The 26,617-nt window shown below is 45.6% G+C and overlaps 1 protein-coding gene across 2 annotated transcripts in view; it reads right to left on the bottom strand.

Moving 5' to 3' along the window:
• Insc (INSC spindle orientation adaptor protein) overlaps positions 1 to 26,617 on the bottom strand; it is a 114,907-nt gene that overhangs the window by 77,564 nt on the left and 10,726 nt on the right. For both annotated transcript variants that reach the window (XM_075974833.1, XM_075974834.1), the window contains exon 2: positions 10,857 to 10,957. In XM_075974833.1, the coding sequence (XP_075830948.1) occupies positions 10,857 to 10,957 (101 nt within the window). The remainder of the gene's footprint in view (positions 1 to 10,856; positions 10,958 to 26,617) is intronic.

Genomic DNA, 26,617 nt, shown 5'->3' with positions numbered 1-26,617 from the left:
AAACTAGGTGCCATCTCTAGAAGATTCCCCAGCCAGCCATTCTACCACCTGCCAGGCTTCTGAAGCTCCCCTACCATCCACCCCAGTGACTGGACCTCATTTCATCCACCATGCAAGCCCCAGGCTCTGACACAAATCCCTGCCTCCAGTTATGGGCAGGCTTGAAGGACATAGAGTTCTTCCTTTGAGTTGCATTGCTGGCTCTGTCCTCCAAAACATCCTCAGATGCAACTAGAAGAAGTTGTTCATCGTACCAAGTCCCCTAGCCAGGATGTGTCAAGCCCAGTTATAGTCAAATGTTTTCTACGTACACACCATACACCACTAGAGACTCCAAAAGCTGAGCAAGAGAAGCTCTTAGTCCTAACAAGGCTCATTAACACCTCACACAAGTGAGGCAATACCAGCAATCAAATCTGGAAGTAATCCTCACAGTAGCCGGTGTGTTGAGATCCAGCAAGAAGCCAACTGGGACTCCAAGCCTCTATCTATACTGCCTCCTTTCATCCTGCCCACAGCAAAACTGTGTGAGACGGACTACTATTACTTCAGATGAGGAAACTTCTGCCGGGTGGAGCTCATGGTGGGTACACAACAGAGCCTAACATCTCAGGCTCACTAAACACGGGCTGTCATCAAGAGGCTGTGAAGCAGTAGCTCCAGGGTCACAGAAGACTGAGCCTGCTTGACCTCGCCGTGAATATTTACACAAAGGAAATAGCATTTACCCTGTCTCAGAAAAGAGAGGCTGACCAACATGACAAGTCAGTGGCTTTCTATGCAGAGGGGTACATGCTGTCCAAAGGTCAAAAGAATCAAATTAGTAATCCTACCGGAGCTGTCCTGACTAAAGCAGGGAGCTGCAAAGGAAAGAGTCTGGAGAGATAGACTGGTTTGTCCCTCCTCATAGACCTTGGATGCAGTCAGTTTATGAATCTGGATTTAGCTCTGAGCACATTTGGAGTCACTTGGAAGAGGAATAAAGCAGGGTTAAAATACCAGTTGGGGGCTGCCTCAGAGACAGTGTTCATGGAAGAGAGAAACCGAGCCTCAACAATGACAATGACTGGGAATAGAAAGAAGTGGCTGTCCTAGAAGGGAAGGAAGTGAGGGGACATGAGGGAAGGAGAGAAGATGAAACTTGATCCCTGGATGTCAGTGACTAACGCTGCCATTGTTGGGATGGGATTCACAGCCAAACAGGAGCTAGGTTTCATTTGGTTTGGTTTCAGTGCAAGGTACTATACAAGTAGGATCCATAGGCCACTGCAGAAGGGGGAGCCTGGTCTTGTGGGGACATACATCTAAGAGTCCTTAGGGTCTCCCAGGGAGGAGACAAGGCAAGGGAAAACATCCCCTCCCCCAGATGCAGCCCCAGTACCAACTCATCCACACCCAGCCTTGGTCACTGTGCCGCCACGGAATGAGATACTCCCCTCAATTTCAGAGTCTGGGGACTGTGGCTCATTAAGGTTTGGACTGCGTTAGCACTGAGCATCCCATAATTGCATAGCTTGCCTGACTCTCTGTCATTAGCTCTCTGGACCTCTAAGCCCCACCTCTCTATTGGATTTGCTGACTGACCCCAACATAAAATGTCTAGCTAACCAGGGCAGCTCTGGCTATGCGGTGGGGGATCCTGCTGTCCTTGCCACACCCTAACTTCTAGTGGTTCAAATGTCCTCAACCGTGAACTTTAAGCTGCCATCTCACTATGCATGAAATCTGTTTTTTGCGAGCACAGACAACTGATCCTATTACTCACACAGAGGAGAATCGAAAATTGAGGTCAAGGCAGAGGGCCTGGCAATGAGTCACATTCCCTTCATGGTGGAAAATCACCAGTCAGGAGCCTGAAGGGTCTCCGCTCAAGGAGTCTGAGGGAACGTGACTAGGACTGGGGCTCCATTTTTGCCATATCCACAAGAAACTGGAACCTGAACTTGATGCTATAAACTTCCTTCCTGTGCCTGGGGAGCCAGGGGACAGTATCTCACAGGCCTGGTGTTCCAAGGAGCTCTGCCAGGTCTCTGAAGATATCCTGTTACCCGTGTTGCTCCTCCATTGCTCTTAGACCGAGGCTTTCCTAGACATCTAGAATGAGGCGACTAAGCCCCCAAATCTGGATCTGCTGGAGACTTGCAGACTGCAAACACAACTCCAGATGCAACCACAGTCGTCTCCGCGCACCAGACTCCTGACCAGATGATGCTGTTTAGGCTGGAATTAGGCAGGGTGGGGTTGGAGCAGGGGGAGGGAGTGGCAGAACCTCATCTTAAGGAACCAACTCCAGTACCAAGCAAGGCACTCCTAAAACATTTCTCCTGGAGGCTCTAGGTCAGAAGGAATAGATTTCTCACCCTGCCCCCAACAAGGGAGGGATTGCCAATTAGAGCCCCTGATGGGTGGTTTGATGGTGGGAGATGACCATTCTTCCTTACAGATGCAGAAACAGGGATGTAGGGGCATCATGTAAGAGCCCACTGCAAACTGTTTTAATAAACATCCTTGGCACTGGGCTAAGTGCTTAACTCCATCTCAGTGGCTCACTTTAACCCTCAAAGCAGTCCCATGAGGCTACCATCACTGAAACTGTGTGACATTTGGGCAATGCCACACAGTGAAGATGAGAAAGCAAATCTCAGAAACTGCAAGAGCAGAGTCTGGATCTTCTCTATTATGCTTACATCATTCCTTGGACGGTGTCAAGAAACTCAACTGATGGTCCAACCTCTAGGACCCAGGGTCAGCTTATTCCACGATGCAAAATTGTTCTTATGTTGTTTGTAAAGCTTGGGACCATCTAGAGCCCGTGGTGTGCTGGTTACTTCCCAAGTCCTTCACTCATTTCTTGCTGAGAAGCCATGGCACGGTGTGAGACTTCAGGACGGCTATGCTGGCTTGGGCCCTTCAATATAGATCTCTGGTGATTCTGTAGCAAAGCAGGGAAGCTGGGGGGATCACATCAACAGTGGTCCTGGGAGAGTAACACTATCAGAACGCTGAGAGCCTTGGGGTCTCTCCACCCCTTCACCGATCTCACCCCTGCCTTTGCCTCTTGGATACTGCCCCCTGCCTTCATGCTTTGAAGTCCACCACAGAGAACACATCTCTGGGACTGATCCCAAGGGAATGATATCTCCACCTTGACAGACCTATACCAGGCCTCCAGTTCCTGGTACCGTTTCCTCATTCTTAGCTTATCCCATTGGTCCTGTGTACGGTGCACTCCCAAACACTAGAGTAGATAGTCAGTGGAACACCGTATCTGTTCTCTGCTTGACTCATTTTCATTTATTCATACTCCAAATGGTATTTTCATTTCAAAACCTTCCAAGTCTAGAATTTGGATTCCTCTGTCTCACTCCTTCCCACTTGCTGGGTGAAGTGAATTCTCTGTAAAGAGATGCTTCGCTATATAAAAGGCACTAAGAACTAGTATGCAAAATCTATTGTGCACACTGGGCTAGGTGTTCTAGGATTCTACAGCAGAGATACTTGTGATAGTTTAAACAAGAATGCCCTGCCCCACCATAGGCTCAGGCGTTTGAGTATTCATCTCAAGTTGGTGGCTGTTTGTGGAAGCTTAGGAGGTGTGACCTTGTTGGAGGAAGCATGTCACTGGAGGCAGATTTAGGGTTTCAGAGTTCTGAGCAATCCCCAATTCATCCTTTCCCTCTTGCTTTATGTTCAAGATGTGTGAAGGCCTAGCTCTCAACTTACAGCTCCAGTCACCAAGTCTGCTACCTACTACCATGCTGTCTCCGGCATGATGGACCCTAACCCTCCAGAATCATAAGCCCAAAGCAAACACTTTCTTTTGTAAGTTGCCTTGGTAATGGTGTTTTATTATGGCAACAGAAAAGTAACTAAGACGATGCATATATGATCTTCATGGGGGTGGAACCTCTTATTATACAGATATGTTCCTTCCACCGAATGTGTGCTACACACAGTGTGTGAGAATTAGCAGAGAGTCATGAAAGAAGAGAAAGGAGAGCTTGGCTAGAGCTAGGATATCCCTGTTTCCTACCCTCGTAGCATGCTCTCAAGTTCAGCGGGCTTTGGAAGAAGATAGCTCCAGACGGAAGGAGTATCATGTGCCAAGGAGAAGATGCATAGGATCATGACGAGGGAAGTGGGGAGCTGCCAAGTGTAGCCAGAGGAGTAGTGGTGAGTTTGAAATGACTGAGGAGAGTTCTGACATGTGTTGGAATTCTTTTACTTGTGGGTTTCTGAGCACTATGCTCCAACAAACCAGGGCAAACCTTTCTTCCTTAGCACTCATCCAGCCCTATCAAGGAGTTCTTACAAGCTATAGAGCTCACCATCAGAGCTGAAACTAATATACTTTGAAGCTAGTATAGTCTACAGTTTCAGCCCAGGTACAAGGCAGGTGCCAAACCCCACTAAGAATCCCATAGGAGAGACACAGGGGACCTCCTGCTAGTCAAAGGAGCTGCTTTCCCCACCCTGTGGTACTAAAGGTCATTTTGTTCTCAAAGGGACAAAACCATCTGAAACTCCTGGAATGTTGAATCTAGAGAAGCCTCAGGGGAATTTGCACCATCTCCCCTTCCTGGGATGAAAAATTTGAACCTTGGAGGAGAAGGTTTGTCCAAGGACACACAGCAAGTTGGTGGCAGGCTGGCCTCTGACTCCCAACCCATGCTCCTGCTGCACTGTGCTCTCCCACAAGAGATTTGATGAGCAAATTATAGACTTTCTCTCTTCCAATGAACTTAAAAGCAAAGGCTAAAACTATTTCTGAATCATTCTTCTTTAGATGGAAAGAAAATGTCTCTCTCAACTCTCTGAGTCTTTCAGCCAACCAAACCTTTGGCTCCCACTCAGACTTCTCAAGATAAATAGCTTATCCTTTCCCTCCAGACAGCTGTTTTCTCTGAAATAAGAAAATAAAGGAGGAAGGAGCGGAAAGAGAAACATATAAATGGGAGGGAGAGTGGGAAGGAAAGAAAAAAGGAAGTGGGAGAGAGAGGGTAGGAGGGAGGGAGGGAGGGAAGAAGGAGAAAGACTAGCAAGCTGGAGACAGAAGATAGTGTATTTTTTTTATTTGATTGATTTCTTTTCTTTTTTAATTTATTTATTTATTAAAGATTTCTGTCTCTTCCCCGCCACCGCCTCCCATTTCCCTCCCCCTCCCCCAATCAAGCTCCCCTCCCTCGTCAGCCCAAAGAGCAATCAGGGTTCCCTGCCCTGTAGGAAGTCCAAGGAACCCCCACCTCCATCCAGGTCTAGTAAGGTGAGCATCCAAACTGCCTAGGCAAGAAGATAAGTGTCTTAGGGAAAAGAACGAAGTCCCATCGCTAAGCCATGCATATATGAGTTCTCTTACACACCTGAAGCTCCCTAACAAAGGCTTGTCTACTCATCAAACATCTAAGGGGACTTGGGGAGGGACATGCACACAGAGTCTGCTGTGTGTGTTCATGCATGTGAGTGCAGGTGCTAGACAGGAATCAGTGCCTTCCTTAATCATTCCTCACCTGTCGCCTTTAGACAGGGTCTCTCACAGAACTTGAAGAGTGCTTTCTGGATAGTCTGGACAGTCAGTGAGCTCCCAGGATGTGCCTGTCTCTTTCTGTTCCCCAATTCTGGGGTTACAGTCACCTTGTGGCCATGCCTAGATTTTTAGGTAGGCGATGAGGATTCTAACTAAGGTCCTCATGCTTACGGAACGAGTGTTAATGCCCACTTAGTCACCTCCTCAGGCCATCAGACATTTGATAAATTATTATTCCTTCAACAAACACTTATTGTAATCCTATAATATACATCTGATCATAGCAGGAGAACAAATGAAAATGAGCTACTCATTAGTTCCTTGGTGATAAGGACATTAACTATGGATTGGATAAGGTGTCATGTCCCAGATTAAGTAAACTCATAATCTTTAATCTTATGATTAAAGGCATAAAAGGAAATTATGTTTTAAATTGTTTCTTTATTACAGATCCCTGCCATAGAAAATTTCTGGAGGCAGGGTGGGGAAATAGACTTATGAAATAAAAGCCAGGGAAGAAAGGTCTCAAAGATGGGGAAGGAAGCGTAAACAGCTCCCCTCCCTGCTCTGAGCCTCAGTTTCTCAGGCACAGATAAGCTCGGAGGTAACTCGCAGCTACAACATTCAATGCCTCTGTAACCCCAGTTCCCAGAAGTGTGTGGGAATTTATATTCAACGTCTTCTTAAAAATAACTACTGAATCACTCCTGTCTGCCTGTTCAAGGTCACACACTGTGTTTCTGTGGATTTCGCTTGAGAAATGAGAGAAGGGAGGGAATTTAATTCTAGCTTTGGTTGGCCTGCCTTTTGGCTTCAGCAACAGAAAAACGTACAATTATCCCATTGACAATTACAGTCTGCACACTTCACCACCGTCACAGAAAATGACCCTCAGCAGCAGAACCTCAGCCACAGAGCAGGGAGCACACATGTAAGTCATTACTGACTCAGAGATGGGCTGGCCTGCAGCTGCCCCCACTGCATCTCCACAGTAGGCTGGACAACCAGGGGACTACTCATCACTAGCTACAGGGGCACCCAGCCCTGGTCATCTCAGACTTCTGATTAAACAGAATTCACAAAACAAAGAGCTTCTTGCTCAGTCAAAGGGTCAGAGGTGCTGCAAATCTAAGACAACCAGCCCAATAGAGAAGTCACTGGATAGAGTGGGAGTTTCCTGCTGGCAGGGACCACATCTAACCAGGTCATTGCATGTCCTCAACTACACTGTACCATACAAGATATGGGATCTACAATCAATAAATATTTGTACAATAACTTTTCAGGAGGTGGATAAACACATGACCGCTGGAATAGTTGAGTGTGTGGTTGTGCAATGCCCCCAAGAACACTGTGGATTAAACAGACCGGCTTGAGTCTCTTCCAGCACAGGGGTAGAAGTCTCATCCTAGCTCTGCTACACAGCAGCTCTGTCTCCTTTCCAAGCCTCGGTGTCTCATTGGGGTACAGATTAACCAGTGCTTCCAAACTTCTTTACAGAAAGACTTGTTCCATAGCTGCTAGAAACATCACAACCTGAAGCCTTTAGCTGTGAAGCCCTCTGGGCATGTCCTCAGAGGGGTGAGGCATGCCCTTCCTATATCTACCCTTGCTTCCGAAAGAAACTGAAAAAAATGTATTTCATAGAATGTGATGGTTAAGATTGCTTGTCGGCTAGCCTGGGTCTGGAATGTCCTTGGAGACCAACCTCTGCCCGTGACTGTGGGCAGGTTTCTATATGGGTCTAACTGAGAACAACCTCTGCCCGTGACTGTGGGCAGGTTTCTATATGGGTTTCACTGGCCTAGACAGACACGCCTTAAACAAAAGCAGCATCATTCCATGGATGAAGAAAACAAGAGAAAGAAAAATGAACACCATTATTTAGCCCCATCTGCTTCCTGACTACAGACACAATGTGATCCCACTTCAAGTTCCCGCTAACCTGCCTTCCCTTCCGTGGGCAGCACCTCAGTCAGGTTCTGTGGGCGGCACCTCAGTCAGGTTCCCACTAACCTGCCTTCCCTTCCGTGAGCTGCACCTCAGTCAGGTTCCCACTAACCTGCCTTCCCTTCCATGGGCTTCACCCTCAGACTGTGAGCCAAAATAAATCCTTCCTTCTGTAAGCTGCTTTTGTCTGGCATTTGGTCACACTAATGTGGAAGTAACTGATGCATAGAGTTTCTTTGAGCAAAGAGTGGCTCATTCATTGGGCAGCACTCGGAACCAGGAAGTCACGGGGCTGTGCTGCAGCAGCAGAGGCAGTGAGCTCTTCCAGGCTGAACACACACAGGAAACAGAAAATCTCCCTGGCTAGTAATGGACTCCAGGGAGGGAGTGGCTGGTGGCTTCTCGTTGGTGAAATCTGTAGTCTTTCTACTGAACTTCACTCTGCCTGACTTGGAGCAGAAGGGCAGTCCCAGCTTCCTGGATTCTGGATCGGAAAGTAGTTTTATTCCCCAATGACACAGCAAGGTAGACTCTAAAGTACTTGCCACTTGGACCTATGAACAACTCTGATTCCAAAGCTCCCTGTGAGTTACCACAGAGCCAGTGTTGAAATTCAGTTTAACCCTCTACCCAGCCCTCTCCCTCCCACACTGACAACTTCAGCCCAAGGGGCCTCCCAAAAATCTATCCTGGACTTTGAGCAGCACCACCGCAAAGGCTGCTTTCCAGAAAAGCTAACCTATGACTCCCTTGTTTACAAAATAGAGACAACAATGATTGCATAGGCCACAGTGAAGGTTCAGTGAGTAGCAACTTGCCATAGAAGGTACTTGTGCATTTGAGTCCATGGTGCGACGGGCTGTGGTTAAGGCCAGCCCCTTTAGCTAGCTGTGAGGACCATGCTACAATCACCACAAGAGAGACCTCCACAGCAAGAAACAGTAGTCTCTGCTACTGACTGCCTCTAATATAGCACCCAACTGAGCAAACTAATATAGACCCCTGACATCCTGTGAGCAGGAACTAACTTTCTCTGCGAGCAATACCCCATAATCCAAAAATACAGCTCAAGAACATACATGATAGACAGGTCTCCAGGCCCAGTGGTTTTACCCCCAAGTATTTTCAATCAGCTTTGCAAAGCTAGGCTAGGAACATGTGAATCATGCTAGGATCGTGTGAAAGGAAACATGTTTCTCCCTCTCTTGGACTCACTGACCCGTCAGAAATACAGCATGACAACACTGTAACCAGCTCCTTCCACAGTCCACAGCTCTTCTACCCAGATGACTGCCCGTATTTCCCAAGGAGGGCCTGCTAGATAAGGCCAGCCAGATTCCCATGTTGTGGTCATGTGATCTAACTCCTGCTACCCCTTAAAACTTCTGGAACATTGGAAGTTGGAGAGAGAAAAAGAAAGATCAGTGGATAACCAGGGAGACATAAAGGCTGTCAAGATCAGACCCTCACCCCTTATCCTTTATTCAGGGACCCTATTCCTGTTCTGAAGGAGAAGCTAGGGAACCGAGGAGACCCTGTGTGCCAATAGGTTTTGCCTTGCACATGCATGTGTGTGTGTTGATAAAGAAACGGAATTTTACATTTTTGGTTGGGTTGTGAACCTAGCCTTTAACAGTTGAGCCATAAAATGAACTTAAAAATTAAAAAAAAAACCAACAGATTTTTTTGTTATAGCAGAGCCCAGAGTCAAGCTGAGGCACCCTCCTTAACACCGCCCTAGACACTTCTCCAGCCCTAGAGCAGACTTTGTCCCACCCACTTAGGATCCCATTGCCAGACCACTGCTGTTCCACAGCCTGATTTAATGTCACACGGGGAAGGGATGGGCGGTGCAGTGGCAGGCAGACTGTGCCGTCTATACCAGGACTCTTCCAGTTGTTCCTAGTTTAAAATACTAGACTTTTAAAGAGTCTGTGTTTTCCTATTTATTGGTAAGGTCACCCGCCGGTGGGGGAGAGGGTCAGAAAGGAGAATTCTCGAACAACACCTACACAGTGACCCTGGCATTAGCAGACTTTTGTTAAGCAATAGTCTCTCTACATAGCTCTCCACATAGTTTGCATATATTCATCTGATTAGCCTCACATTGACCCTGCATGGTATGTACTGTCATTATCTCCATTTTAAACATGCGGGGACTGGAGGACAGATGGGGCTCCAGAATTTTCACCAGCCACACAGTGAACAAGAACAACTCAGCTCTAAGGCTGGGTAGCCGCCTGGCCGTAGCTGACTGCACTTGATCATCTCAGGACAGCTCTACCTCCAGACTCCTGACAGTCACATCCCACCATTTCTGAGTTTCACCATACATACTACGTGCAAAGATACAATCACTTATTGCCTGCGTCTGTCCGTACAGGAAGCTTTAAATTACACTTCTAATAGTGTTGTGCCCTGGGGAACATGCAAGAACTGTGTGCCAAATTTCTCCACCTCCTTCTAATGATGGCTTTGGGAGAATAGACAAGACCTTCATAGAGAGTGATTAAATCTGTCCCACTAGGGAGTTTGGGGATGTAATTCATCCTTTTATTTTAAAGCATCACACTATCTTCTGTGTACCTACCTGCCAACGATCATCTATCTATTCATATGTCTGTCTATTCATCTATACATATATACAGCTATCCCAAAACCAAATGAGCAGTATGGAAAGGAAGGTAAGGTGGCTCAGCATCCCGAGCAGGTCTGGTGGGAACTTGGGGATACAGAAAAGGTGAGATAACAGCAAGACATAAAACAAAACATGACAAATAAAACAAAACAGGATTTAACAGAATTATGTCTTCTCTAAACAGCTCATCAAAATGCCTCAAAAAAATCAGAAAAGACACAGGATTTTAATGAATGCTGATTGCTAGGGCTGAAGAAGAAGTTCCTGTGATGATGGAGGGTCTCAAGGATCCAAGGCTAGACCAGTTATCAGAAGTCCAGAGCAACGGGCCACACAGCTCCTTTGCAGATTAAGCCTTCCTCAAAGTTACCAGCTATCCATGTGCCTGAACCTGAAGGATGTCTAAGGATGCGGATCTTTCATGTCAGTCAGGGCAGTGCAGAAAAGCTCATCATGTATAGACCCAGCACCCTGGACTTTCACCCCTGCTTCTGGTTCCAAGCTCCATGGCCTGCCAAGTCAAATCTGCACTGGTAACTCTCTGTGGATTTTCCAACCGGAAGTAGGCACCTCCGATGGCCACATATCTCTCTTCCAGACTAAATACCTTCAAACTCCTGTCTTCATACACTGCTTAAACCACCTCCCTCCCTCTACCCACACCACTCCATTCAAGGCAGCTCGTACCTCCCAAGGACCAGCTGTTACCAATCTTCTCCTGGGCAGTACAAGCGAATGACTTACCTCTGCCCTTGCAGAGGAATGGAATCCAGGTGGCGGCCTCCGGGTAGTGCCATCATGTTCACCCCAATCTGCAGCAATGCCTGCCCACAGCGGTCGGGACCCTGAAAAGACAGGCCAAGGTGGGCCTATGAGGGAGAAGGTACAGTCTCTTTCCTCTCAAATCTGGTCTCTAAGGATCCAAAGTAGGTGTGATGGAAGACCTTCCAGGCCTTCTCTTCTCTGAAGTCCTCACACAGGTAAGGCAGGACTCAGATCTGACCTTCCTTCTAAATCCCTGGCTTACTCTAACCCCCTACAATCTTTCCCTTTGTCCTATTGCCAAATATTTACCCGTTTTGGTGTGTGAGGGACACTGGGACACACAGGCCAGCAAATACTGTGCAGGACATACGCATACCAAAAGAGCAGCCAAATGCATTCCACTTCAGGTGACATCATTGAACCTAACAGCAAGTAGACCACTCAGGGTGTGACCCAAGGCTTTAGTGACTTTAGGCCACTGAGTCATGACAGAGTGGATCTTAGGAATGGTTTTCTTTCTCAAAGCAGAACCACCAGCTGAGATAGCCTCTTCCCTATTAGACCCAGAGATACTGCAATCCGACTTCAATGAGAGCAATTCTGCAGTCATGAGAGGTGCTAGTGACAGAACAGAGCGAGAGTGCAGAGAAAATTGTCTGGGTCCCTGACCACAGACCCTCTGAGTCAGCTGATCCTGAGGTCTGACCCACCTCTACACTTCCTACATCTAAGATCCCGTACAGTCTTGTCAGTGAAGTCAGTAGTCACGAAGTCCTGTACTGTCAAAAGTATACCAATGGAAAGAACCGGGGTGGGGTTAGAGACTTCCAATGCCAGAGCTGAGAGTCCACTTGGCTTACTTTAACCTCACAGTAACAAGCTTCAGGGTTAGCCCTTCTCCCTCATAAAACTAACTGCCCAGCTATTGATCGCTCCTCTCACCTCACCTCACCTCACCTCACCCCTTCTGTGCTTGATAAAGAATTTTCTCCACATTCCCTCTTCATTCTCTTCCTGTAGAATGAGCCTCTAATCCAAGCAGAGAGTGGATTGTTACCCTTTTAATAGTAACACTATTACACTAATCGGCATATCTTACCAGGCAGGTCCTCATTGTAGCTCAAAGGATGCATGGCTGGGTAGGAACGTTAATGATTTTTCCTCTCTACGCAGCTTACGTAGCACCTAATTCCATCACTGTGGAAGCTAGCCAGCTAGAAGGAAATTCCAGCTCAGCTTGATTTCTCAATGTCTTATAACCCAAACGTGTGGTGTCTTCAGTAACAGAGTCTTGCAATCTCATTCTGGTGGGCAACCAAGAGCATTGCAAATCACCTGCTATGTTCTGGGTCAGGGAGGTCCTAAAAGCCCCCAAGAACATAAAGAGTGTAAAGGAAAATCCAAGTTTCTCAGGGTAAAATCTAACGTGATGAGATAACAATAATAAAATGACATTTTTTATTTATATTTTTATTATGGAGAAGAAGGGGCAAGTGAAAATATTGACGAGAGAATTTAAAGTTTATATGGCAGCTTAGAAGACTGGGAGATGCTTAGCAAGCATCAGGGCCCTTTACAGTGTAAACCGAAGGATTCTGAAGTCAAAGAAAAGGCCATGTAATTCTGGAGGGATCCCCGGATCTGATTCCAGTTGAATCTGAGGGACCCATCAGATGGACTTCCTCCATCTGAGGAAGCACAGTAGTCATGGACAGAAACCAAGATGTACACAAATGTTTGAGCTTCTACGATAAGATTCAGAAACATGGCCTGGAGACCACAACGTTCTGGCAGTGACTTCTCACCCATCATCTGTGCACCCTTCAGAAAGGAGCAGCGGGTGTTTCATTCATGGCTGCCCAACAGTGATGCAGGCAGAGCCCTCAGGCCAACAATCCTTCATTAGGGTGTTCTCTTGAATCCTGTGTCTTTTCACAGATGGGAATTGTCCCTTGGGGGCATGTGAAGTTCTTATATATCACTAACCCATTCACAGGCTCCATTTTAAGACTTTTCATTCTCAGATTAGAGTAGAAATAGGACCTACACAATGACCACCATATAGTAAAGAGTCACTGTAGGACCATAGCTTATACTCGTGGGGATGACGAACAGGTGAGAGAGACTCTCTGGAAGACCAGATAGTAAACACCAGGCATTCAACCTAGATGATGTTTATGAAGATCCCATAACAATAATTTTAATAGCTAATTAATAATCATGGAGCATGAAGTATGTGCCAGGTGCCCTTTTAAATACTTCACACACCTTATAGAAGAGAGAAATATGTATTGGAGATAATGCACTAGAATCCACATGTGAGACTTGAGGTACTGTAGGTTTCTCTCCCTCCACCAATTTCTGAATAACCACTCTAAGGCTTAATATTAATTAAAATCTATTTGACCTATTAGTTCAGGCTTATTATTATCTAGCTCTTACAACTTAAATTAACCCATTTCTATTATTTTATATTTTACCGTGAGGCTCCTGACTTGTTACCTCACATCTTGCTTCTCCAACAGTTGCTGTCATATCTCTGACTCTGCCCTTTTTCCCCCTGTATCCCTGTTTGAATTTCCTGCCTGGCTATTGGCCAAATCAGCTTCCTTATTAACCAATGGGGATAAAACATATTGACAGCATACAGAGAGACACCCTGTATCAGAAGATAGGTGCTGAGTAGGTAAAGATGAGAAGAAGCATGGCTCCATTCCCTGGAGGCTCTACCAAGCTCCAAGGAACTTCACTAGAAGCCCCAGCTAAAGTATCAAATATGGCTGCTACGCTTACAGTATGGACTGCTAAGCATGCAACTATCACGGAATTTCTCCCACCAGTTCACCACCTCTTTATGATGCCCTTTCATCTCCAGCATCTCACTGTACTTCCCATCCTCTGAGCAAAGGTTCAGATAGTTAAGGTCAATCCAACGCATCAGGAAACCAAAAAGGATTCAAGGGGACACCCTACTTCTTAGTGGTATGAAAGAAAGAGTTTAAACAAGAGGATGATAAATTCAAACCCCAATTTTACCTGGTTAGCATGTGACCTTGGAAAATCACTATGCCTCTGTGACAGGGGCTCCTTTAACTATACCTATTCTAGGCGCTCCCTGAGGATTAAGCACAGGCAAAGGGCTCTGACATTGTGCTAGGTGAACAAGGGAGTACTCTTCCTTAAGAGCTGGAGTTGAGAAATGTGGAAGAGGCAAAAAAGGGCACATGTAGATGTAAACAGCAAAGACAAACCCTCTGTCCACCACTCACCCCCACCAAATGGCTCCCTGGATTCTTAGTCTGGGTTTTCCCTCATTGTTTTCCTGGGCTGTGTCACACCATGAGTGTCTGTTCACAATGACTTGAAGCCCTGAGTATTTCTGACTTAATTCAACTCAATGGATCAATTTAGATGCCTTAGTTCTGTGCCCAGGTCTCATTAGGGGCAGCCTTTGCTCACCTGCACTTAGCTAAGGAGACTGGCCTTCTGCAGGAAGTTGAGACTACTTATGGTAAAGTATTCCATTAGAATCAGAAGAAAAGGGTATTTCTGCTTTTGTCTAATAGGACAATCTGGGGACAGCTCATTACAGAGCTGGGATTATTTAATCTGATGAGTTCAGTACAACTGACCACATGGGAGAGACAGTAAATACTGTGGAGATCACTCAGTTCAGAGGCAGTACCGAGAGACTGCTTAGGGTAGCAGGAGAGCAGGACCATGCATCTAGGACTCTGGTCCCTCTTTGTCCAGGACTCCAGAGTACAGAGACTGGAAGCTATGGGACCATCTTGCCAACCCGCCATTCTAAGTCATTCCACATTTAGAGCTAAAACATCTCTTAGAGAAGAACACTACTTCATTGGGAAAGCAGATAGAACTTTTCTAGGGACCCCATGCTTGTTTCCCATCTGCAGAATGGGGCACTTGTAATATTGTAAGCATTAAGATAATCCTAAAAAAAAATCCAAACATTGTTCCTTTGGTCTTTAACATATGCCGCCCCCCACTTCCTACATCTGAGAAATACCCCTATGTTACGAAATTTCATTATATAATATATAAACAGAAACGGCCAGGCAATTTGTATGCAACCCTTTGCAGCAAACAAATACCAACCAGTCACACAGAACAGAAACCCATGACCTCAGCTTTATCAATTGTGTGCAGAGCTTGGATTTTGAACCTGGGAGGTTCTTCCTGGAGCCTCTGACTGCAGGAGGATCAAGTTCTCCTGTACCTGGCATGCAGGTAACACTTTGAAATAGCCCTGAGATGTATGTTTTGTATTACAGTTTTCTTCCTTAATCGGTGATTTTGTGCAGAATGCCTAGCAGATAAAGTTTGGTAGATTCTGCGTGCACAGCCTGCAAATCATCCCAAAGAGTTTCACTTTCCTCGTTCTCTGTATGTCACTACCCCAGCCATTTCCCACTTTAGCTTATGAAAGAGCTCCTGGGGGTCACCACCTACCACTTACTTCTCTCCGCATTCATTCAACTCAAAGCTTTCTCAATACAACTTCCAAAGCGATCTAAACCCAAGTCAAATCACACCATCTCACTATTCATCCCATCCTCACAGCCACCACCAGTGACTTCCTACCACTACACCAAGGCTAACCCAACTAGCCCACTCCCGTCTATGAAGATCTGACCCTGACTACCACTTTAACCTTTCATCTGGCCCCTCTCTGCTATCCAGACACTCTGTTATTATTCATTGTAGCACCCACATCTCCTCTTCCCAAGCACTTTCTCTTCCAGGAGAGTCTCACCACCATCTTTCTCATCAAATTATCCCTGTGGTCCATTAGAGCTCTGCACAAAGATCACCCCCATGGCAAACTCCCCAGCCCACGGGGTCAAGCCCTTCAGGGTGAGAGCTCCCTTAGTGTTTCCCCTCCTCAGAACCTACCAAACTGACCCTGGCATCAGCAACTTGTATATCTCTCCCCTGAAAATCCTGGGACAGACACAGAGGCTTTGCCTGATCAGTGCTGCCTCCTCCGTATCTGACATGTAGCAAGAATCTGGGACCCAAATGTTTCTCATGAAGCTGGAGGGAGTGTGCCATATGGTAAAGGAAATAAAAGATACAGATGTTTTTAGTATCTAAGTATCAGTATTGTGGGTGGGAGGAGCCACTGGAGATGTTGGGGTAAGGAAGTCAAGGGGGAGTGGTGCTGCTGAGCAGTGGCTGAACTCCAGCGAGAGAGAGTAGCTCCAGGGGCTTGATTGACAGTGGGAGCTTCCAGGGAAAGCACTAGAGCCCTAGGAACACAAAGGAAAAAGAAAGAACAGAGAAAAGCTTTGGAGTCCTCAACATCTGAACTCGGGGCCTACAAACTGGGACAAGAAAGGCGGTGGTCACTGGAGCTATCCCTGAGGCACTAACTGGGTGCCTGACACCCTAAAGCAATCAGATACTTCAAGGCCTCTCATCCCCCAGGGAGTTGCAAGAAACCAAGCAAGCTGCCACCTGGCCCCGCCTAACAGACTGAACCTCATGAAATATAGAAAGTACTGGCTCCCTGGAGAAAGCCCTGGTGGTCCCTCACAGATGCCAGGCCAGGAGGCCAAGAAGCAGGCAGAAAAGACCTCCAGGCCCCACAGGGCTGTGTGATACAGAAGAGCTTCAGCAAAGCACAGAAGAGGTCCCAACCCTCTGCCTGATGAACGGAATCTATCTACCTTCGAGACTTTACCTAAAAGGGCACAAAAATTCTATCTATGAAACTGATGTAGGATTCCCCTCTGTATGCTGTGAATGTGTCTTATTATCATTGGTTAATAAAGAAGCTGCTTTGGGCCTTTGACAGGGCAGAACAGAGCAAGGCGAGAATTCCAAGCAGAGATGGAGGAGAAAAGTAGGCGGACTCAGAGAGATACCATGTAGCCTCCGAAGGAGAAAGATGCCCGGGAACTTTACCGGTAGGCCACAACTTCATTGTAAAATACAAAATCATAAAATTTAAGATGCAAGTTAATTAATAAGAAGCCCCGATCTAATAGACCAAGTAGTGCTTTAATTAATATAGTTTCTGTGTAATTATTTCGGGTCTGGGCAGCCAAAAACAAATGAGAAGTCCTTGCCTACAGGAAACTAAATCACAAACTTTTCTGGACTGAGTCTGTGGTACCCAGGAATAAGTAGGCTAGTCTTCTTAGAGGACCTTACATCAATCATATTCTTCAGATATTGGAACTTGTGGGCATCTTGGGACCAGCTCCTTGCCACTTAATAACAGCAATAACCATGAAGAGAAGGAGAGTGGAAAACACTTAATGGCTATAAGACTATTCTAAACACTTTACCCTTAGTCTTTAAAGTGGTTACCTTAGTTAGATTACTATGTCATCCCTGTTTTTCATATGAGTAACAGAAGCATGGAAGAAGTTAATGTAGACAAATGGAAAGACAAGTTCACAGGGAGAGAAACCTTCTTGCTGAAGAACACAGCTATGCCCGGGTCATGCACACATGTCTTGTAAACTGCTTGTCTTCCCCTGGGAAATCTCAATATGCCTTTGCCTTGGTGAGATCTGCAGAAAGATCAACCAAGGCTTACCATAGTCTGTGGTAGGAAATCAGTGGGGAATTGGTGCCCAATAGTAAATCACAGGTATCTATGCCTGCTTTTATTATTTGTTGTGGTTATCATGAGCAAGGAAGCAACATACTAAGGGAAATTTAAGGGTCCTTATTGGACACTATCTTTGTATGAATGAAGTAGAATAGGTAAGTTAGCTGTAGCACAATTAATAAAAACCCAGAGACAGATATTGGGGTTTGATGTGAAGGTCAGAAAAGCAAAACAGCCAGCCACTGGTTCTTACCTCTACCTCAGTCCAAAATGGCGATCCTGCCTCCAGGAATCCTCAGAATGAGACTGAGCCTGAGCGCTGTTTCCTCCCATTGTCTATTCCGCTCTAGTGCTGGGATTAAAGGTGTGCACAACTACCACCTGGTTTCTATGGTAAACTAGTGTGGCTACTGGGATTAAAGGTGTGTGTCACCACTGCCTGGTCTGTAAGACTGACCAGGGTGACTGTTTTTCTCTCTGATCTTCAGGCAAGCTTTATTTATTAAAATACAAATGAAGTATCACTACAGTTATCTCAGTAATGTGTATGAGTCTCTAGAGAGTCGGATACAGAGAGAAAAACATCCTGTACTAGCTAGTTTGATGTTAACTTGACACAAGCTAGAGTCATCAGAGAGGAGGGAACCTCAAATGAGAAAATGACTCCATAAGATATAGCTATAAGTCAATTTTTAAATTAGTGATCAATGGGGGAGGCCCTGGTCCATTGTAGGAGGTGTTACCCATGGGCTGGTGGTCCTGAGTTCTATAAGAAAAGCAGGCTAAGCAAGCCATGTGGAGCAAGCCAGTGAGCAGCACCCCTCAATGGTGTCTGCATCAGTTCCTGCCTCCAGGTTCCTGCTCAGCTTGAGTTCCTGACTTTTGATGATGAACTGCTATATGGAACTGTGAGTAAAATAAACCCTTTTCTCCCTGGATTGTTTTTGGTCATGATGTTTCAATAGTAATCTCAAGACATACAACATCAAGATATCCCTGCTGGAATCCATGCACCCAGTACCTGGTTTATACAACCACTCCTCTCTAAATGGTATCACACCATCCAAGTAAACCACAATGCAGCCTCCACCAAAAGTCTTGTGTAGAATCAGAAAAGCCACTGCTACCACCATGGCATGTCTTGAAATACAGCCTTCCTGGTTCTGGGACAAACCTGTGCTTTGGATGCTGCACAGGAAGCTATTGTCTCTGGCACCTGGTTGAGATGAATATTTTCTCTGAAGGTTGTAACTGAGAAACTGGTGGCCAGAACTCTTGAGACCTGAGGTGGACTGTTCCCTGCAAAGGAGCTCACCTGGGCTTTTGAGCCTCCCCTACCAGAGTTCTGTGGATTAAGAATATACATTCAGGGGCAGACTCCCCATGTTTATTAGTGTGTGACCTTGGACACCAGGTTTCATTTTTCATAAGATGGGAAATATAATCAATCGAAAATGAGAATTCTATATATACCAGTGAGTTTATATCTACATGATCAGTGGGTGTTTGGTATAAAGATCATGCCATGTCTCTTCTCGTGAAAGCACAGAAGTACAGGAAGAAGTCAGAGACCATTCCGTCAACTCAACTCTAAGTATTCAAAGGCCTTTTCATCCTCAAACTTTAAATGATAACTTCTTACTTTCTAACTTTCCCTGATATAAATATTACCCAGCTTCTCAAATGTTGCATATCTTTGATTTGCAGAAGAGAAAGACCTTCCCCACTGGGCCCAGATCCCAGGGTGTTAAAATGAACCATCGCCAGGCTCCAAGCTAATGACTTACTGGTTGTAACTGCCACAAATAGACATAACTCTCAGATAAAGGCCATTAGAGAAAATTGAATAGCTTCTATGTGGCAAAAATTTGGATACATCCTATTTCATAAATCACATGCAGAGGTCTCATTCGGCAAGCTACTTCCTTTTCTGTGCCATGATGAAGACCCAACTTGAAGGGGTCTATAGACTCTTGATAAATAGGACATAAGAAGGAGAATTTACATCTTATATCCTCATGAATGGAACCTCTGCTTTTGTCTCAATCCATGAGAGGATGATAGCACAGATGTAACAACCAGGACAAGTCAGGCACCTCTGGTACCTTCCCTGGTCCTCTGCACTGGTGGTCACTAAGTAGCCTTGGGAGGGTAGAACATTGAAGTCATAGAAATGTATGAGTAATCCCACTTTAGCTCTTTGATCTTTTAATCTGTAAGATCAGAATAGAACCCATTCTGTGCTGTTAGACTGTACTAAGAGCATTAATGCCTACAAAAAACTTCAGAAGCCAATAACAACCTAAGAATCTGCTAGGACCCCAAAACCAATTAATAAGACAGTATGTGAGAAGTGTCATGGTATCCTTCCATCTGCCAAATTTCTCACCTAGATGTCAAAGATCTGCTCTCCCCAAAAAGGCTGAAAGGGAAATCGTATTATGTGCATTTGGAAAGAAGCAAAAGGAATTTGAATATAAAGAAAAATCAGTACATAGAGACTGCTGTTGTTTGAAAATTCAAGTTCCCACCTGGATATAAAAATCTAATGCCCAGTGTGAGAGCCTAGGGAGCTAAAACCTATGACAATGAAGCCCTGCAAATGGATGAACACTATTGTATAAGAGCTCACAGAAGAGGGTTTGCTATCATGATCTTCCCGTCTTCTGCTCACACAAGGACCAGTCCTTTCTGCCCTCTGGAGGGTGCAGCATTCAGCTCTCATCTTGGAAGAAAAGCAGTGCCTCTCTAGATGCAAAGTCGTGGGTGCTTGATATTGGACTTCCTTACCTCCTGTACTGCCAGCCAATGCATTTCGGTCCATTATAATTACAGTTTTGACATTTGGAAATAGCAGCATAGGACAGAAAGCGTGCTTTCAATTGAGCACAAACATTGCAACATTTCTGTGCTCAGCAGCACTAGTCCTGAAGAAACAGCTACCATCCCAGCTTGCATACCATGTGGCCAAAGGATTATGGGACATTCAATGGTCAAGTCAGTCTGAATCAGAACCTTGGCTCAGCCATAAAAGTATCCTCACCAGCTCATTAGTGAAAAGAAAACATAGACAAGATTTAACCCACCCCAAGGCTTGACTCGTTCTGTGTTTCTAAACAGAATAAACCAGAGTGTGAGAAAGCACAATCACTCTCAACACACTGTTGAAATTTCTGTAATGTGCATAGCTAAATAATCCTTTAAGTTTGGAAAGGGGGATGTCAGAAACACCGTCTACATCTTCCTACTCAGGTTAACTATGTAGACCTCAAACACGAATGCTGATCTGTAGAGTGCTGCTTCAATGACACTTGTCACTATTCCTAGCACGCCACATGTCACACAGCACTTGGACGGTGTCTAAGGCACAGTAGGAGCTCAGTCAACATGAGAGTGGGCTTGAGTGAAGTCCTATCCATTCTGTCCTATCCATTGAATCTGTCTCCAAGACATGGCCATCTCTGCTTACACACATTCATTCATAAGAGCAGCTAATATTGCCACAGCCATGCAATTCTAAGATGCAATTTATCACACCCTAACCAATGGCACCTTGACTTTGCCAGCTTTCCTTTTTATGAAGCAGCAGGGGATCTTTCATTTTAATATATCTTAAATTCAAGGAAATGGAATGTATGGTACTTAACTATGTGCCAAGAACTTTTCTAAGTGTTTCAAACAAATAAACACATCCAAACATCCAAAGTAATCCATCCCACTGCTGTGCCTCTTTCAGAGAAGAAGAAACAGAAAACTGTAAGTCCCTTAGCTTGTTAGCTTACATGGTTGAAAAGTTGAGTGGAGGTAAAAACACTACGTTCTACTCCAGCCCCCCTTAACATATTACTGTTTTTCAGCAACTAACTTTTAGCTGGCAACAGAGCCCTTTTAGTTAGTTAGTTAGTTAGTTAGTTAGTTAGTTAGTTAGTTAGTTCAGAACCTCTTTCTTACACAGAAAACTAACAATATGTTTTTAATTCCAGTAAAATGATAGATCAGACAGTTTAAAATACTTCTCCATGAAAATGGCTTTAAATATAAAGATATTTATAAGCATCAGTTACTGCTCTTGTTTGTGTGACAAACTCCGTCAAAAAGCAACCTGAGAAATGAAAGAGTTGATTTTGGCTCATAGCTGGCTGGTGCAGCTCATCACGGTAGAAAAACACAGCTGCAGGAGAATAAGGCGCATTGTGGCCATGGTCAGGAAGCGGGGCGGTGAATGCAAGTGCGAAACTGGCTTTCTCCTTCTTTTCATTTTAACTTAGGCCCAGATCCCAGACCAAAGGATGGTGCTACCCACAATCAGGATGGGTCTTTGCCCTTCAGTTCAACCATTTTGGAAGCATCATCCTAGACAAGCTCAAAGGTGTGTCTCCCAGGTGATTCTAAATCCAATGAAGCTGACAGGGAACCACTTATGGTCTTAAAAATATATCACTGAGCTGGCAGGAAAAAATGGAATAAATCTGGAGAGTCCAAAGTAGGCTGAGGTATCAAAATCATCTGTGAGATGTTGCCTCCCTTGAGTATTTGTTTCTTTTGGGTGTGGGGCAAGGGAGATATGGGGCTAAAGACTAGGGATTTTCGAAGGGGAAGAACCAAACACAAGCCCAGAAGAGAAGAAACTCAATGCACAGAAAAATGAGAAACTAACCTTCCCTGCAAAGTGTCCGTCATAAAATCTGAGAATTAATCACCATGGCATGACCCTCATAGAGACTGAGGCTTGGGTTTGCATCACCTGCTAGAGGATTGATGATGGAGCTCAATTAGAAATTTCCATTCCAAGAAATAAGAGAATTCTTGGAAACAGATTCAAGAAACAAAGACTACAAATTCTAGCCATGCTATTCTAAGAAAGAACCCAGAAGAATGAAAAGATATATTGGTATGCTAAATGATAGAACCAAAGGAAGCTCAGAGGACACAGACACCTTCAAAAATGAGAAACCAAGGCTCTGAGTGAAGAATGACATAGTCTAATGAACATTTTACCACCATTGCAAGAAAGATAAGAGAGCATATGTGCAAAGTAGCATTCAAACATAATAACTTCCATATCCAAAAATAACAGTGAGTATCAAACAAAACAAATACCAAAGATGCAGACATCTTAGGAAGTTAAAAAGACCAAAGACAGAGGGGATTTTAGAAATATTTAAAGGTGAGTGGATTCCATTACACAGTGGTTAGCGTGCTGGAAGTAGCCAGAGAAAAACAGGCGTAGAATGAGCACAATTGCTAAGTGTCAACCACAAGGCAGAAGACAACCAGAAATCACCTGGCTGGGGAGGACTGTCCTGGAGCTCTGTGTTCAGAGGAATGCACTTAGTCAGAAAGTGGATGAAGTAAGACCGTCTCAGAAAAGTAAAAGTCTCGCAAGAAAGAATTGCGAAGGCGTTCAGAAGAAATGGAATGTTGCATGGGAAGGTGAACAAGCAAGGAGGACTGTGCAGTCCCAGACACCACGCCTTAGGCTAGCCTAAGCATCAGACCTCAGTGCTACCTCTGCGCACACACGCAATCCAAGTGTCTGCTGGAGGCTATGGCTCTCCCTGAGCTGCTCTCCCTCTGACTGGGAGGATTTTCTCTTGTAGTGGTCCCAGGCAACTTCTTCACAGCCAAAGCCACTTTACCCAAGTTCATGGCGAGGGAGACATAACTGGCTGTGAATGAAAACTGCTCTTGAAGAAAGTCACATGAGTACATAAAGTTTCCTCCATGGGCAAGTAGGTCTTCTGGTCAACCATCTCTGAGAGCAGACTTCTGCTCACCTTAGTCAAGGCCGAGTGGAAGAAAACAGCATCCTCTCTGCCTCAAGCCCCAGGTTTATGCTAAAGATGAAGATGGATGAAATGTCCTCTTTATAGGATTTCCTTTTCCACTGGTAGAGATATGCAAATGCATAATTAAGTCAAGCACAGTAATTGGTGTAGCCTGAGTTCAATGAGATGTCCAGCTTTCTCTTGCCGTGGGTAAGCACTCTCTATGCAGACATCCTGGCGGGAATGGAGATGCTCTAAAAAAAAATGTCTTGCTCCTCCCTTTGCCTATCAGACTATTGAAACAACTGTTTCCAGGAAATTGAAATTCTCCCCAAGAGCTGGATGAAGGAAGAGCTGACATCTGGTGTTGGCCTGGAGTGTTTGTCTCCAGAAAGAACGTACCCGATGACAACAACTCGCCTTTTCGTCTTACAGGAGAGACTGGAGTGAGACAATGGAAACAGGCAGGACGACACCTTGACCAGGACTAGTTAGTGACGCACGCCTCTTACCTTCAAATAATATAAACTTTATATCAGGTCCCTGAAGACAATCTTGGGAGGTCACTGGCCCTCTTTATGTGTCCCTCTTCCCATATGACCATACTGGACAATCTCCTTTCCAGAAACCAGATCCCAGTCTTCTTCCTATAGCTTACTCTTCCCCAAACCCAGGCCACGCTATGGTCTATGTTCAAAGATGGCTTCAAGTGACAAAAGACATCTGAAATTTATCTGAATGATGAATGTTCATTTCTCCTGCTGACCGTAATATCCACTGACACCCCAATTGTATACCTAACTACTGTACCTTTAGGGCACAGCATCCCTCTGCCTATACTCCCGGGCTTCTCACCCAAGGCTGTTACAGTCTTGCTGGTCTCCAGCCCCAGCCCACCTTGCCTATGCTAATATCTGTCTCATTCTCTCCAAACACAATTCTCACTGTAAAGCCCTACTGGAAACCTGCTGCTCTCCCTCAGACCCATGTCTCCACGCACATCTAAGTTCTGTAGACTCCTCACACACAGATGTCAGCCCCTGACCCTAGCTCTCCTTACATCTTTTAGGACTACCATCCTGTACTCCCGTAGGTCCCAGCCCCAAGAACACTGACCTATTCTCTTCACAATTTCTCCTAGAGAAGGCAGGCTAGTCCTGAGGAGATTTAAACAAGGCCATAGCTTGAATCTTCCTCTGGCCTCCATGACAGGGCTACTGCAACACTGCAGTGTTGGCTCCGTTTATGCTGGATTTGCTGAGAATGTTTGACTTCCTAACTGTCCAGTGACCTCTTAGTACACTTTGTCTCCCTGTTAGAGCCAAAGTCCACAAAGATATGCCCACAACAGCTAGTATCCTGCATGGGGTTTCATGTGTTAGAAACAACCAGGCCTGAAGCTGGAGTGATGGCTTAGTCATTAATAGCACTTGCTGGTTCTCCCGAGGACCTGTTTGATTCCCAGCATCCACATTAGGCAGCTTACAACTGCCTGTAACTCCTTCTCCAGGGGATTTGACATTGCTGGGCTCCTCTAGCATCTGCACTCACATGCACATATCCACACACAGACATATACCTTACAAATAACTAAAATAAATAAAAATTAAAATTAGAAAATCCATGAGGCATAATGGAAAGATCCTATGGAACAGATGGTCAGTTATGACCACCCTCTGTCCCTTGAGTTAACAGAAGAAGCTTTAAGTTCTCTCTCTTCTATTTCATCCCCTTCTGCAATCTGTTCTCTTTATTGCTACCAAAGCATGACCACACTCAACCCTTCCAAGCATTCTGATTGCCGTATGAATAACGTGCAGGAACCCTCTGGATCTGGCTGCCATGACTGCACTGACCTCAGCTCCTTTGGACTCTGTCCTCACTTCATCCAGTCATACTGACCTTCCTCACACATGCCTCCAGGCCTTCGCCCTTCTCTCCACAATGCTCTCACAGCTTGCACCTTTTCCTCCTCCAGGCCTCTGCTTGATCTTAACCAAAAGGCAGAGAAGATGCTGGCCTCTGCTTCACCAGTGCTTAACCACACCCTTCCCACTCTTGGAGCTCCTTCGCCATCTCTTACAGCTCCACATAGTGCTGAGAACTGTGTTTGCACCCTGCATGTGACCTGTTGACTGTCCTCCCAAGCCAAAAAGCAAATCCTGCAAGGAACTGACATTGGCCCGTCATACTTCTCGGGTGTCTAGAGCAATGCACAACCCATAGCAGATGCTAAGTAGATGCTTGAACAGATGCGAGAGTGAGCAAGTGTGTAAATGAGTCTGTAACTTAGCCCCTTGGCGCCCTGGGCACTGGTCCAAGATGCTGCTATCTGATGGGGCTGCCATTGTCCTCTCCTGCTCAGTCCCAATCCTGTCTGCTGCGGCAGACGGGCAGCACAGTTTGGGGAGTTTCGTAAGTGACAGTCCCCAGAAAACAGGGAGGACAGCAGCATCTGTAGAGGCGGGGCCGGGGCTACCACTGCCTTGTTTCTAAATGCCATATTTTAAAGCTTGTTCTCCCTACACCTCCAGCCTCTCTAATTCCACAGAAGTAAAGGACAATCAAAGTAGAAAATTAAAAATAAAAAACAGCTCCAGAGGGAGCAGTTTGCCTTTCTCTTTGGGTCTGAGCCCTGACCTCCTCTGCAGAGCCCGACAACCACTTCACATCAACTAGCTACTAGGTTGAGGAGCCAGTGCCTAAGCTATCATGGAAGGGAGGTCAGGAAAGTGGAGAACAAGAAGGGAGTCAGGGAAGGGAAGCAATAAAAGAGAGTTGGTCAGCAGGAAAAAAGCAGACAGAGAAAGAGAAAAAACTGCCACGCTAATCAACAGTAGCCAGTCAGCATGGAGCTGACCCCTCTTGTCTCCTTACCTGGGCCTCTGGGCTCTGAGGACAATGGATTAAAATAGTTCAAGAGGGAAGGAGATCCTCAGCTTCCAGCGTGGCTTATAAATCCAACATCAACTCTTGTTTGTCGATAGATGGGTAGGTGGTGGATGTGTGGGTGGGGGAGATTGGTGGATGACGGGAGAGTGAGGAGTGCGGGAATGGATGAGCCAGGGGGACCACGCGGCCTATTCTATGCTTGACTTCTCTACAAGGGGGACTGGCTGAGTCTGTGAGCCCAGTTTCCTGTATTCCCTTCAGGCTTATGCCCAGCCGAGTTGCATGTTGGCAGCTGCTGATCATATAATCATTCAGGAGACTGGCCTGCTCCAGGGAGCCTTCCTGTGACAGGAATGATATTTCCCCAACACATAATATATGGGCTCCACAAAGCAGGGTGGGGAAAACAAAGAAGCCCAAGCTCAGGGATAGCACTGGATGTCAGCTGCATTCTCAAGAGGGTTATACAGGAATATGATGCGACCTGATCAGCA

Source organism: Microtus pennsylvanicus, chromosome 5 (genome assembly GCF_037038515.1).
Source record: "Microtus pennsylvanicus isolate mMicPen1 chromosome 5, mMicPen1.hap1, whole genome shotgun sequence".
Classification (NCBI taxonomy): Eukaryota; Metazoa; Chordata; class Mammalia; order Rodentia; family Cricetidae; genus Microtus; species Microtus pennsylvanicus.
The sequence above is the reverse complement of the archived record's forward strand: the minus strand, read 5'-3'. Positions and strand labels throughout refer to the sequence as shown.